This window comes from Mixophyes fleayi, chromosome 4, assembly GCF_038048845.1.
Source record: "Mixophyes fleayi isolate aMixFle1 chromosome 4, aMixFle1.hap1, whole genome shotgun sequence".
Taxonomy (NCBI): Eukaryota; Metazoa; Chordata; class Amphibia; order Anura; family Limnodynastidae; genus Mixophyes; species Mixophyes fleayi.
The window spans coordinates 36,359,676-36,373,724 of NC_134405.1; the positions used below are offsets into that span (position 1 = coordinate 36,359,676).

The window sequence follows — 14,049 nt, forward strand, 5'->3', positions numbered from 1 at the left end:
TGAAGGAGGCAAGCAGAATGGGCAGAGGTAGTGTAGTTGCCCCGTGTGTAGCAGGTTTTTTTTCACACTAACCTGGCTCCTGTGGTTGGGCGCTGGCAGTGGGTGGTTTCTCCAGTCTCCTCGCCAGTCCGGGTGGTTTTTCTTCGGGAATCTTCAGCTGCAAGCTTGGCCCGTGTCCTCTGGTCCAGCACCGCTGGGGGATATACCTGCGCCTCTGATTGTCAGGCCGGAAGTGCGCCTGGTGGTTAGCTGCTGGCGGACCCCTGATGGTAGGAACCTCCGAGCTCTAGCCCAGTCATAAGCTCTAAGCTAAGCTGAAGGCCCAGCGCAGGAAGCCCTGGGACGAATCGCCCGACCGGAAGTCCCCGCGGTAGAACCGGAAGTGGAGATGTCCGCCGGGTAGGTCTGAAATTGAGCCCCAGGCCTTCTCCGGAAGTAGGCCTCCGGGTCCCGCTCACCCAATCCTGTCAGATGGCGGCGTCTGTGGCTCCGAGTGCCGTGGGGGCTCGATGGGAAGCGGAGCTCCGCTTAAAGAAGCCCCAGGGAGTTGTCCTTTGTATGGGCGGTCAGGAGCTGAGAGGCCCAGCGCGGCGGGAACCAGTTGCGGTACCGTCGGGAGGGGGAGGTGAGTGACCAGCTGCAGCTGGGATATCCAGGGTAGTGCCCCAATCCTCTGGTGCCAGATTCAGGGAGAATGAACCGAGAATTTACAGGTAATTCCCCAAATACCTGATTTAAGTGCAGGAGCTGATGTGGAAAGCGACCACCTGAAATGGCTGCCTAGCCACCCCCCCCCCGTTATAACCTATTTTTATAGGTTATTCATTTAAACAATATATGGCCATATTTATTTTAACGTATTCCGCCATTGTCAAATACATAAATGCATGTATGATTCTTTGTTTATTCAGTTCAGCTAGTACAGGGTAAATGTATGAAATATATAGAACATGATTGATACTTCTTCCAATCTTGGCAGCACTCGTTGTGAATGTTCAGAGATTAGATACTGACACTGGTCTCCCTCTAACCAATAAATTGGCTGCTGTCACAAGTATTTCCGGGAGGTAAACACCTGAGTGACTTATTAGTAAATTTATGTCCTATATCCTAATTCCCCAGTAACCCTATATATTAATATACTTTGCAATAATATTACTTCTTATGTTTCTAAAACATTAATGACTCCATGAGATGTGTTTCTCATTTGTGCAGAGGCAGTAATAACCTTAAACTAGCTAAATCTGAACAAAAAAGAAGATTGTGGCTCTCTCTGCCTAGACAATAGGAGAATCTTAAACAAAAGGTCCATTTGTTGACATAACAGGATGTCAGAGACTGCTGTGATCTAATTAGAAAGGAAGATGTTACCAACAGCCGAGATCTAATTACAATTCTCTTTTGTTGTATGTGACCTTAGGAATGTTTATACCTCATTTACATATCAAGGAGGTTTACACCAGAAACTGAAGCTGCTCTGATGAAATAATTTGATTTTATGAGAGGCTAATTTAAATTTCACCTGAAGACAAATAGTTTGAGAATAAGCTTTGGTCATCCCGGGAACTATTGAAGAGAGATGGGGAGGAATGACTATAAATAGGCTGTATCAGGCTGGTGTTAGTTAGTTGGTGGCTGGAGAGCTGGAAGGATGGAACAGTAAGAATGAGCATGAGGAAAAGAGACTGAAGGAGAAATCTACAAAGTAAGGTAACTATATTATGCATTAGAATGTACTGATCCATACACAAGTGATTGCAGATTTTGTGATTTATAATTGTTTGTATTCTTGTCTTAGTAATACTTATATCGCTAATATTGCAATCTAACAATCATAAATATAATAAGAGTACACTACTGTGAATTCTTTTTCTATCAGTACTGTGGTGTCAAGTGTGCAAGTTTTCTCTATCAGTGCTGTGGTATCAAATGTATAATCTATATTGATATATTCACTATTAGTACTATGGGATTATAGAGGATATTTTCACAAGCACTTTGGTAAACTAATTCAGCACTAAAACTTTCATGTTCATTTAAATATTAAAGAGGGGAACAATGATTCATTGAGTGATTCCCCATTTAATCTTTTATAAATCAGATACACAGGATTTGTTTTTTCCATTGTGTGTGTATCACTTCTATCTTATGATTACAGTTATCCAGAACATATTACACTATTTGTATTCCTTTTCTATTTGAATGTATAACATTTGATCTGGAGTCCACACCAGGAAAGAGCTTTTTAATCTCTCCAGAGATAATCAGATAAACCTGATTCATGTTGTGCACATTGGTATGAGGCTGATTCACATTGTGTTTTTTAGCATACTTTGGGATGTTGTCAGTTTTGATTTGGAAATTACTGCACTACTAGGCGCCTTTTTGTTTTGATCTTTCCTTTTTACTATATATGTCTGAAATAAGAATGTACTCCATGATGAAAAAATCAAAATTTCTTAATTATGTACAATCCATTCTCAACAGCTTATAAACGAGAGGGACATATTACATTCGTATGATTTTGGTATAAAATATATATATTTTTTTTAACAGGTGGATTAATGAGCAAGATTCCCTCTAGCAACAGAAGAGGACACCCATAGATCAACATTCTATACTGAATATCTGGGTCACCCACAAGTCATATCGACTACAGAAGTCAGCTCTTATAAAGCTTGAGGATTCACACAAGCTATTTTCATTTTCTGAATAGAAGCAGCCTACTATAGCTTGTTACTCATTAAACACACAATGAGTCTCACAGGAGAGAGACCATATCAATGCTCTGAGTGTGATAAAATGTTTAGATGGAAGTCACAGCTGATCATACACCTGCGGATTCACACAGGCGAGCAGCCATTTTCATGTTCTGAATGTAGTAAATGTTTTAGCACCAATTTAAAATTAATCATACACCAGAGAAGTCACACAGGAGAAAAAATGTTTAGTTGTTCTGAATGTAACAAGTGTTTTACTTCCAAGTCACTTCTTGTTGAACATCAGAGGATCCACACAGGAGAAACCCCATTTTCATGTTCTGAATGTAGTAAATGTTTTAAACGGAAGTCACACCTTATTAGACACCAGAGGATTCACACTGGAGAAAAACCATATTCATGCTCTGAGTGTAACAAATGTTTTAAAGAGAAATCACAACTTATTAGTCACCAGAGGACTCACACTGGAGAGAAGTCATTTTCATGCTCCGAATGTAGTAAATGTTTTGGGTCCAATTCAAACTTAATCCTACATCAGAGGTTTCATACAGGAGAAAAACCATATTCATGCTCTGAATGTAACAAACATTTTCGTACCAATTCACATTTAATCATGCACCAGAGGATTCACACAGGAGAAAAACCATTTTCATGCTCTGAATGTAACAAATGTTTTAACCAGAAGTCAAACCTTGTTAGACACCACATGATTCACACCGGAGAGAAGCCCTTTTCATGTTCTAAATGTAGCAAGTGTTTTAAGACTGATTCACACCTTGTTAGGCATCAGAGAAGCCACACAGGTAAGAACCCATTTATGTGCTCTGAATGTAACAAATGTTTTAAACAAGAGATAACACTTCTTACACACCATGGAAGTCACACAAGAAAGTCACTTGTTTCCGAATAGAGCATGTATTTCATAGACAAGTTAACTTGTTTAATCATTATAATATTCACAAAGGAGAGAATCAATTTTCATTAACTGGATGTGGCAAATGTATGTAAAATCAAATATTTTTTAGACTGGAACGACTAACATTGAGACTTGAGGATTTTTTCCCCTGGGATGGTCTTCCTGTAATCGAGAGCAACTGTATACCAACCAACAATGACATAGAAGTCCCAAGGTGTCATGTGGTTAATTAAGATACTAATGAAGTTGAATGTTTTTTATTATGTTCTTATTTTAAACCAGTAGCATATTTAAAGTGTCCATGTCACTTACACACAGTGGAGGTAATTTACAAAGTGCATTCGATTCACTCTGCAAACCGATTAAATAATCATGTGAGGGACTGGTAATAGGTGCTACAACCATATCTCTATCTTCTTTTCCTCCCACTCCCCTTTTTGATCCTCTTCAATCTGGTTTTTATCCCCTCCACTCCAATGAAGCCACCCTCACTAAGGTCCCATCTAAGTGTTTTTTTATCCTGCTTATCTTTCTAGACCTCTGCACAACTAGACACCATTGACCACCCTCTCCTCCAGTAAACTCTCCTCTTCATCAGCTTCTGTGAAACTGCCCTTATATGGTTCAACTGCTACTCACCATCCACTCCTTATGGGTCTCTAGTTCTGTCTCTATTTTCCCCTTCTCTGCCACTACCTGTCACCGTCCCCCAATAATCTGTTCTCGTCCCCCTCCTCTCCCTCTATAATTCTTCCCTCTGTGATGGTATCAGCTCCTTTGGCCTCCATTACCATCTCTATGCTGCTGACACCCATGCAAGTCCCTCTTTCCAAGTGTTTTCTTTATGTTATTTTACAGGGTATAATAGTGTAAGCTTGCTGCCTGTACATATACAATTTTATTGCTCATGTACATATTATTTTATTTTGCTGGTTGTCCAATCTGTTCTGGTGCCTTAGAAATAAAGTTTTTTTTTTTAATATTTCAAGTGACGAGTTTTTGTCAATCAACCTTATTATTACATTGTTTAAGTTCAATATGGAGGTTTAAAATGTATCCAATTTAAAGTACAGCATGAGACGTAATCTCTTCCAGCTCTCAGCTGGTGCAAAACTCAGGTCTTTATTCAGACTGTAAATGGTCGTGCACCTTCCACACATAAAACAACATAAAGAGTGTACCGATGGCCATCTTGAACTGAAAGATGAAATATCCTCTCTGCAAAACATGTACAACAGCTGCCTCCATAACACTTGATGATGCATAAAGATTGAGATGTGGATGAATGTGCAGATTATTTTTTATTATTGGAATTAATATATTTTTTCATTGTTAGTAAATATTTTACATTCTTATGCATTTTAGAAGCTGGAAACAGAGTTGATATTTGATGCAGGGCTGACAATCTGGCACCCAACAACAAAAATACCCACAAACACCAGTTATCCATATTAATATACAGCAAATGTATTAACTATGAATTGTTCAATCTGTACTGAAATGTAAACATTTGGCATTATTATTATTATTTATTTTTATTTATAAGGCGCCACAAGGTGTCCGTAGCGTCAAACAGGGACAAACAAATTACAATACAATGGGAGACAGCACAGTACAGTAAAGAGTAAGCACAGTAACTCAATAAGCTCAATGCACAGCTAGAGAGGTCGGGGAAGGGGGAGGCAGGATCCGCCCAAGAAGAGGGCCCAAGAAGGAGGGCTCGGAAGACAGGGAGACCCCCAGGGGGGAGGAGGGAGGGAGAGTGGACATGGGGTGGAGGACCCTCAAGGAGGAGGGGAACTAAGTAGCTGGATACCAGAGTTAGACGTGGTGGAAACAAGAGGAGAGAAGGCCCTGCTCAGAGGAGCCTACAATCTAAGTGGAGGGGTGGACAGACAGAGATGCAGGGGAGAGAGGAAGAGTAGGGGGACAAAGGCAGAAGATAAGGTAGGAAGTTAAGTGAGAGACAGAAAGGCTTTAAGAAAAAGATGAGTTTTTAGGGCCCGTTTGAAACTGGACAGATTAGGGGAAATTCTGATGGAGGGAGGGAGCTTGTTCCAGTGGAGGGGGGCAGCGCGGGCGAAGTCTTGGATACGCGCCTGGGAGGAGGTTATAAGGGGGGAAGAGAGGCGACGGTCAGAGGCAGAATGGAGAGGGCGGGATGGAGCATGAATAGAGAGGAGGGTGGAGATGTAGGGCGCAGTGGAGTTGGTGAGGGCCTTGTAGGTGAGTGTGAGGAGCTTAAAGAAGATTCTGAAGGGGAATGGGAGCCAGTGAAGGGCTAGGTAGAGGGGGGAGACAGAAGAGGAGCAGCGAGAAAGGAAAATAAGCCTAGCGGCAGCGTTAAGATCTAATCGAAGGGGATCGAGATGAGAGTGGGGGAGGCCATTGAGGAGGAGGTTGCAGTAGTCCAGGCGGGAGATGATCAGTGAGTGGATAAGGCATTTGGTTGCATCTTGGGAGAGGAAGGGCCGGATGCGAGCGATGTTACACAGCTGGAAGCGGCAGGATTTAGCAAGAGAGAGGATGTGGGGGCCAAAGGAGAGAGAGGAGTCGAGGATGACACCAAGGCAGCGAAGTTGGGGGACAGGGGAGATAGAGGTGTTGTCGACAGTGATGGAGAGGTCAGAAGGGGATGAGGTATCAGAGGGAGGAAAAACTATGAGCTCAGTTTTGGCAAGGTTAAGTTTGAGGAATCGAGAGGACATCCAGGAGGAGATGGCAGAGAGGCAGGCGGACACCCTAGAGAGGAGGGAGGGAGAGAGATCAGGAGAGGAGAGGTATAGTTGAGTGTCATCAGCGTAAAGGTGGTAGCTGAAGACAAAGGAGCTGATGAGTTCACCCAGGGAGGAGGTGTATATAGAGAAGAGTAAGGGTCCTGAGGGACCCCAACTGGAAGGGTGGACTGGGGGGAGAGAGACCCAGAGGTGGTGACAGAGAAGGATCGGTGAGTAAGGTAAGAGGTGAACCAGGACAGGACTGGGCTGGAGAGGCCGAAAGACTGGAGAGTGTGAAGGAGGAGGGGGTGGTCAACGGTGTCAAAGGCTGCAGAGAGGTCAAGGAGGATGAGAAGGGAGAAGTGGCCTCTGGCTTTAGCAGAGAGGAGGTCATTGGTGACTTTAGCCAGGGCAGTTTCAGTGGGGGCGGAAACCAGACTGGAGATGATTAAGGAGGGAGTGTTCAGAAAGGTAGGAGGTGAGACGGCTGCAGACGAGCCTCTCGAGAATTTTGGAGGCAAAGGGGAGAAGAGATATGGGGCGATAGTTCGAGAGAGAAGTGGGGTCAAGATTAGGTTTCTTAAGAATGGGGGATACAAGAGCATGTTTGAAAGAGGAGGGGAAGATGCCAGTGGAGAGGGAGAGATTAAAGAGGTGAGCGAGGTGGGAGCAGGTGGTGGGGGAAAGGGACCGAAGAAGGTGGGAGGGAATGGGATTCAGGGGACAGGTAGTGGGGGGGGGATGAAATGAGAGAATGAACTTCCTCGCCGATGGTGGGGCGGAAGGAGTGGAGGAAAAGGTGGTTGGGGGAGGATAGAAGAGTGGGAGGGGTGGAAGAGAGAGTGGAAGAGGAGATTTCAAGTCGGATGGCCTTGATTTTAGAGGAGAAGAAGGAGGCAAAATCGGAGGCAGTCAGGGAGGAGGGAGGGGGGGGAGGGGGCCAGGAGAGTGCTGAAGGTGGCGATGAGGTGGCGGGGGTTAGAGGACTGGGAAGAGATGCGAGATTTAAAGAAAGATTGTTTAGCGAGTGAGAGGGCAGAGCTGTAGGATGAAAGAATAAATTTAAAGTGGAGGAAGTCAGCCAGGGAGCGGGATTTTCTCCAATGACGTTCGGCGGTACGGGAGCATTTTTGGAGGAAGCGGGTAAATTTGGAGTGCCAGGGTTGGGGTTTGGAGCAGCGGGGGTGGACGGAGTGGGCAGGGGTGACCGCGTCCAGAGCGGAGGTGAGGGTGTGATTCTAGAGGGAGACCGCCTGGTTGGGGCAGGCCTGGGAGGAAAGGGGAGAAAGGAGGTTATCGAGAGAGGAGGACAGAGAGGCAGGGTCAAGAGTGTCGAGGTTGCGTTTGGACAGAGTAGGTTTGGGCAGGGGGAGGGGAGCAGGAGAAGAGGAGAGAGAGAAGGAGAGGAGATGGTGGTCGGATAGAGGAAAGAGAGAGATGGAGAAGTCGGAGAGACTACATAGGTAGGAGAAGACAAGATCAAGGGAGTGACCAAGGCAGTGGGTAGAGGTGGAGGTCCATTGGGTTAGACCAAGGGAGGAAGAGAGGGTGAGCAGTTTGCTGGAAGCAGGGTAGGTGGGGTTGTTGATGGGGATGTTAAAGTCACCGAGAATGATTGAGGGGAGATCGGAGGAGAGGTGGTGAGGAAGCCAGCTAGCAAAGTTGTCAAGGAAGAGGGAGGTGGGGCCAGGGGGGCGGTAGATGACATTGACGCGGAGGTGGATGGGGTAGAAGAGGCGGATAGAGTGAGCTTCAAAGGAGGAGAAGGAGAGGGAGGGTTCAGGGGGAATGACACGAAAAGTACAGGTGGAGGAGAGGAGGAGGCCCACTCCACCGCCTGGGCGGGCACCAGGCCTGGCGGAGTGGGTGAAGGAGAGGCCACCATAGGAGAGGGCAGCGGGGGAAGTAGTATCAGAATCGGAGAGCCAGGTTTCAGTAACGGCAAGAAGGTTAAAGGAGTTGGATCGAAAGAGGTTGTGGATAGTAGTTAGCTTGTTGCGGACGGATCTGGCATTCCAGAGGGCACAGAAGAAAGGGGGAGAAGAGAGGGGGGAAATGGGGATGAGGTTAGCAAGATGAGCAGCGCACGGGGGAGGGCGGGGAGGAACGGGAGAGGTAGGGCGGGGGGAGAGTATGGGTATGGAGTGAGAGCGGGGAGGCATAGTAGGGAGAGAGAGTAACAGAACAGTGAGATAGTGAGGACAGTGAAAAACAGGTAAGAACAATGGCAGGAAGACAATGACAAGGTGGAAGACAATAACGAATTAGGGCATGGAGGGCTTGGAACAACAGTACAGTGAGATAATAAGAACAATGAAAACAGGTAAGAATGATAGCAGAACAGTAAGATAATAAGGACAGCGGATAACAGGTAAGAATAAGCAGGGAGACAATAGCAAGATGGAGGACAACAACCAATTAGGGCGTGGAAGGCAAGGAATAACAGAAGGAGAGGTAATAAGGACAATGGAAATAGGCAAGAAAAATAACAGGTAAAAGTAGTTGCTGGTAAATATAAAATCAGGAAAAACAAGATAAATGCATATAAATAGTAGAATAATAACAGGAGGGAGGGGGAGGACGGAAGAGTGGGAGGGGTGGAAGAGAGAGTGGAGGAGGAGATTTCAAGTCGGATGGCCTTGATTTTAGAGGAGAAGAAGGAGGCGAAATCGGAGGCAGTCAGGGAGGAGGGAGGGGGGGGAGGGGGCCAGGAGAGTGCTGAAGGTGGCGAAGAGGCGGTGGGAGTTAGAGGGTTAGGGGTTAGTTACATATGTTACTTTACAGACAATTGTTAATAGAAACTTTGATTTATACAGCATTAACATATTCCACAGCACTTTATATAATGATAAGTGTATCAGAGTGTATATTGAATCTAACAGATTAAAATAGAAAAAGTGATTAGTGGAACTAAATGTGTTCACAATGTAGTTTGGTTTGTGGGTCAGAGGGTTGTTAGAGAATAAATGTAAGTTTAGCCCAGAAATAGTCGGATGGACTTGATAAGTACTTGCTCCAACGGATCTTTCTGTATTGTCTTTAAGGAGAAGAGTCCCCGGAGAGTTTGTATAGCTCTGACCGACTATTTTCATTATCAGAGGAAGAATGTGTACTTGGGTCTCAGTCCAAATAAGAAAGAGCTCAAACCGAACTAGGGAGTTCCTCCCGAGACGGAGATTCTCTACGTCTCGATCCCCCCTGAGTAGACCAATCGTTGGAAATGTGGGTTCTAGCTTTGGGATCAGACTGTATAACCGGAAGGTTCCAGGACATTAGGAGCTTTGTCCCTTCCTCAGCTGAGTTTATGATATGTAGCACGTTGTGTCTGTAGATTAATGGTTTCACTGGGAACCCCCATCTGTAGGAAATATCATTACTTCTTAGAGCTCTAGTGACTGATTGGAAAGCTCTTCGCTTCGCCACCGTGTGTTGGGAAAAATCTGGGAACACTTGAATGTCCTGTAGGAGATCTGTGCCCTCTGCTTCCCTGGCTGCCCGCAGGATACGTTCCTGAATATGGAAGAAGTGGATGTATAATAAGGTATCTCTGGGAACGGTGTCTGGAACTCTCTTATTTTTAGGGAGCCAGTGTATGCGGTCAATGTTTAAGTCTAATATGGAAGCAGAAGGGAGAAGTTTCTGAAACAGATTTGTGGCAAAGGATGGTAAATCTGCATTTGAGATCTGCTCTGGTATTCCCCGAATTTTGAGGTTGTTGCGACGCGATCTATCCTCCATATCCTCCATCTTATCCCTCATGGTGGCAACCTCTGCCCCCAGTTGTTCATGAGATGTAATTAGCTCATTATGTGAGGAGACCACCTCTTCTGACTTGTTCTCTAGCTGGACCATCCTGGAACCTAATGCAGCCACCTCTGCTTGAATGGCTTTCATGGAGGCTCTCAGTTCCGATGATAAGTCGGCTTTCAAAGAAGGTAATAAGGATTGCATTGACTTAAGCAAAATCGGTGCCTCAGGATCGGTCATACGAATAGGGGACTCAGAAGGTGGGGTAGATGTCAAGGTAATATCCAGCTGTTCAGAGTGATCACCCCGTCCACTCCCCGCTTCCCGAAGGGGGGACATAGATTGCTGTTTGTTTTGTCTAAAGAAGGGAAGCTGCGCAGTTGTGCTAGGCGGGTTAAGCTTTTTGATCTTTTTGATCCTTCTTGGAGCCATCTGGGTACATTGTCAGGGCACTTAGTTTAATGGGAGTGTCAATCAGATATGCAGACTCAACTTTGCAGAAGCTCTGGAGGGAGGTAACCAGACGGAGCTCTATATTGTTATAGATAAGGAGGTCAGTTAATTACCGGGTGATCCTTCCACGTTACACTATTGACACAACATGAGGTTTGATCCTATGATTTAGTCGTGCTCAATCTCGTATAGTAGGACACATGCGGGCGGTGGTCAGAACATCTGGTAATTTACATGCGAATATTAGCTGAAACTGGATTCACTGTCATCTGGCAGCTGTCACCCAGTCAATACATTGCAATAAAACATATGACCACTAGATGGCGGCAACCCGCAGCAAATAGGACTGATAGTGGGTCTATAGATAAATTACAGCCTGGGTACTGAAAGTGTTGGAGCAACTGAGTAAAGCAGATGATTTTGATTTTAGCTGATCAGGATCTGCAGCAGGTAGATAATAGAGGCTGGGGTGGATAATTTTACTCTCAGCTTGGCATAAGCTACACAGGCAACACAGGCATTCAGTAAACTTTTCAACTGTGGGGATCCTTGGTATCAAGTTGAATGTAGATCCCTCTCTGAAAGCCCCAGACTGACCTGTAGCGCAGCGCTGTCAGGATGATCAGCCAATCCTGGTCACAGTTCCCACTCTGAATACGTTTCACTGAAGAGAGCAGTGAACAGCCTCGGTGGCTCCAAGGGGATGTCAGGAGCAGCGCTGGGCGATCAGCAACTCTCTTGGGGAGTATCTCAGGAGTCCTCCTCAATCCCTCACTTCACTTCTAGAGTCAAAAAGCCGTGCCCCTTTCTCTTTCGGTCATATACACTTGACAGTCATGATATTGTGTTCTATATTTATTGTAAATCCTAACTGAATATATCAGATGGTTTGACGATGTATGTTACACATTATAGACTGCATTACAACATTAAGCTCTGGTAACGATACGCCACTTTTGGTGATCTGAGTTCTACAGTGCATAAAGTCATGAAATTATGTTTTATGTTTTATATTTAATGTATATTTCTACCCAATATGTCAGATGTATTAGCGATATATATCATGCACTGTGGATTATATTGATATCAGTGAGGGCTAGTAGCGATACGTCACATCCGATTTTTGACATTTGGAGCCCTGTACGAAGTGTGAACTACATTTCCCAAGATTCCCACTGATATCGATTCGCCATATCCGGTTTAGTTACGATGGATTTATTATTTTTAAGAGATGTAGATATCTGAATTGTATTTTATGTCTCATTTTATGCCCATCGGAACATATTGCATTATTTAGCACATCGAATATACAATTTCATTTATATTTAACATAGCGTGACATATTGATATCATAACTATTCCGGATTGGCTACATCCGGTTTAAGTAGCTATGGGTTTTAGGATCAGTCATATCTCCTTGACAAAGACCGCAAGACGGTTGAAACACGTCGGAGCGGTATGACTGATTTATGAAGACATTTTAACAGCTTGCTAGAGATTGACTGTATGGCATAAAAGTGAAGAAAAATAGCCCGGGATCAATAACATCTGATTTCTTCCCTATATGCGATAAAGACCATATCTCTGGTAGGAGTATTCACTTATTATTGTGATTTTATGTGTAGTTTTAATACATTTTGGAAAATTTAAACGATATCACGCCAGATTCTGTTTATTTCCCTTTTGTGAATTGGAACTGATGTCATCCATGTTGGAGAGGAGATGAACAGCGAGATATTTGTTATACAGGAATTCTAAGTTGGGAGAAGTCCTCTAAATACTTACAAGCTCACATTATTCTACAATCTGGTAGGAGTCCATCTTATATTATTACCACGAAGGTGATGGGGAGGTGCTTATTTCTTTGAAATAAACTACTTATGATGTGAAAAGATCATCATTAACATCTCTGCAAGATAGAGACGAATATATGAACTGTTCTACAATACTTGTTAATGAAGGGCTGAACAAGTTTGCATTGTGATTAAGGTGGAGTTTATCTGCACCTATTCTTGTGTTTCGTGAGAACCAGATAGCGCTGAATGTCTTAGCATATTACAGTTGTTACCTGAGGCCCAGGCTTCTGAACCGGAATTAGGCCCCCGCACTAACTAAGGCGACCAGCGATGTCCTGACCCCGGCGGAGGCTCGTTTGCCGGTAAGTTGTACAGCAGGAGAGGGGCTATTTACAGGGAAGATGCAACCCGGCCGGGTTCCGATGTCCACAGCGTACTATCTTTCTGTCCGACGGGTCCAGCAGTCACACTTGAGCCCAAGTGCACTCTAACGCCTCCCAGTTCCACCAGGACCCGATTTGGCCAGCCAGAATACGGGTATTTTAAGGGAAAGAGGGTTTTTCCTAGAGTGGATCGAGGAGCTCTTAGAAAATGCTGCCAGCTACTATGGCGTCCAGGCCACGCCCCTTACTGTGCATTTTCTATGAATCATCAAACAAAATTCTCTGAGCAAGGCTGTAATTGCCCTGGGGGTAAATGTATCAATCCACACATTCTGAAAATCGCCAATTCTTGCAGACTTTACAGGGCAGATTTAAAATGGCAATGTCATTACCGGCTGTCATGACTCTGAATGAATTAATAGATCCCTTGTCTCTGCCGAGATGGACCTCGCCCATTAGTGTGGAGTCTAATGGGTAGGAGGTCTTTGCCAGTGATCCCCACAAGGGAATATGGACTTCACTGCTCCTGTCCCGCAGGTCGCGGTCTCCCAAACGAGTGCTGGCAGATGGTAGTGGAGTTTTAGACACGATGGATAAACAAGAGAATTCAAATACAAGAGTTAAAAGTTCATAGCTCACTGGCAACACAGGTAGCAGTAGTACTGAGAAATAGTAGCTACAGACTAGGGGGTGCTGCCAAGTAATAGTAATGGATACTGGTATAATTGAATGATAGGATAACTTGAGATAACGGCAAAGACTGAACACACAGCAACTTGGTCAGGGTGAAGTGATGAGTCACAACACGCTACTTCATAGTTGGTAACCCTTGACAACTGCAGGGAGTGAGCAGAGCAACAGTTCAACGCTGAAGATGACGGAGGGAGAATAGCTAGATCCAATATTAATAACTCACAGCATAGAAGGCGAATCACTAATACAGAGACAGTTCGAACAGAATGATAGTTTAGAACTAGCTGATCCGTAAACGAAGATAATTCAACGTAGCAGGGGAGTTACTGGCATAGTGGTAATTCCTGTTGTAGAAAAGGCAAAAGCGTTGAACCCGTTGATCCACAGATAACAATCCCAAGCAGCAGAGATGAATACAGGGATATCAGGTATATCAAACAGTTCGTTACCTAGGAGTAGCGAAGAAGGGAATTGTAGCTGAGCAGTTCGTGGAACTACAAGTGGTAAGCAATTTGGTAGTAGTCCTGATAGTGAGGCAATAACAGTGTTAAAACAGCTGGACCGAACAAGGTGCTACAAGACGAGTTGTTCAACCGCTATTATGAGTCCAGGTGAAACAAACAG

At 44.6% G+C, this 14,049-nt stretch overlaps 1 protein-coding gene across 1 annotated transcript in view; it reads left to right on the forward strand.

The window, feature by feature from the left end:
* The window catches only part of LOC142150616 (uncharacterized), a 42,139-nt gene that overhangs the window by 16,504 nt on the left and 11,586 nt on the right, over nt 1-14,049 (forward strand). Inside the window, exon 2 of the mRNA XM_075205816.1 lies at nt 2,813-3,523. Within this exon, the coding sequence (XP_075061917.1) occupies nt 2,813-3,523 (711 nt within the window). The remainder of the gene's footprint in view (nt 1-2,812; nt 3,524-14,049) is intronic.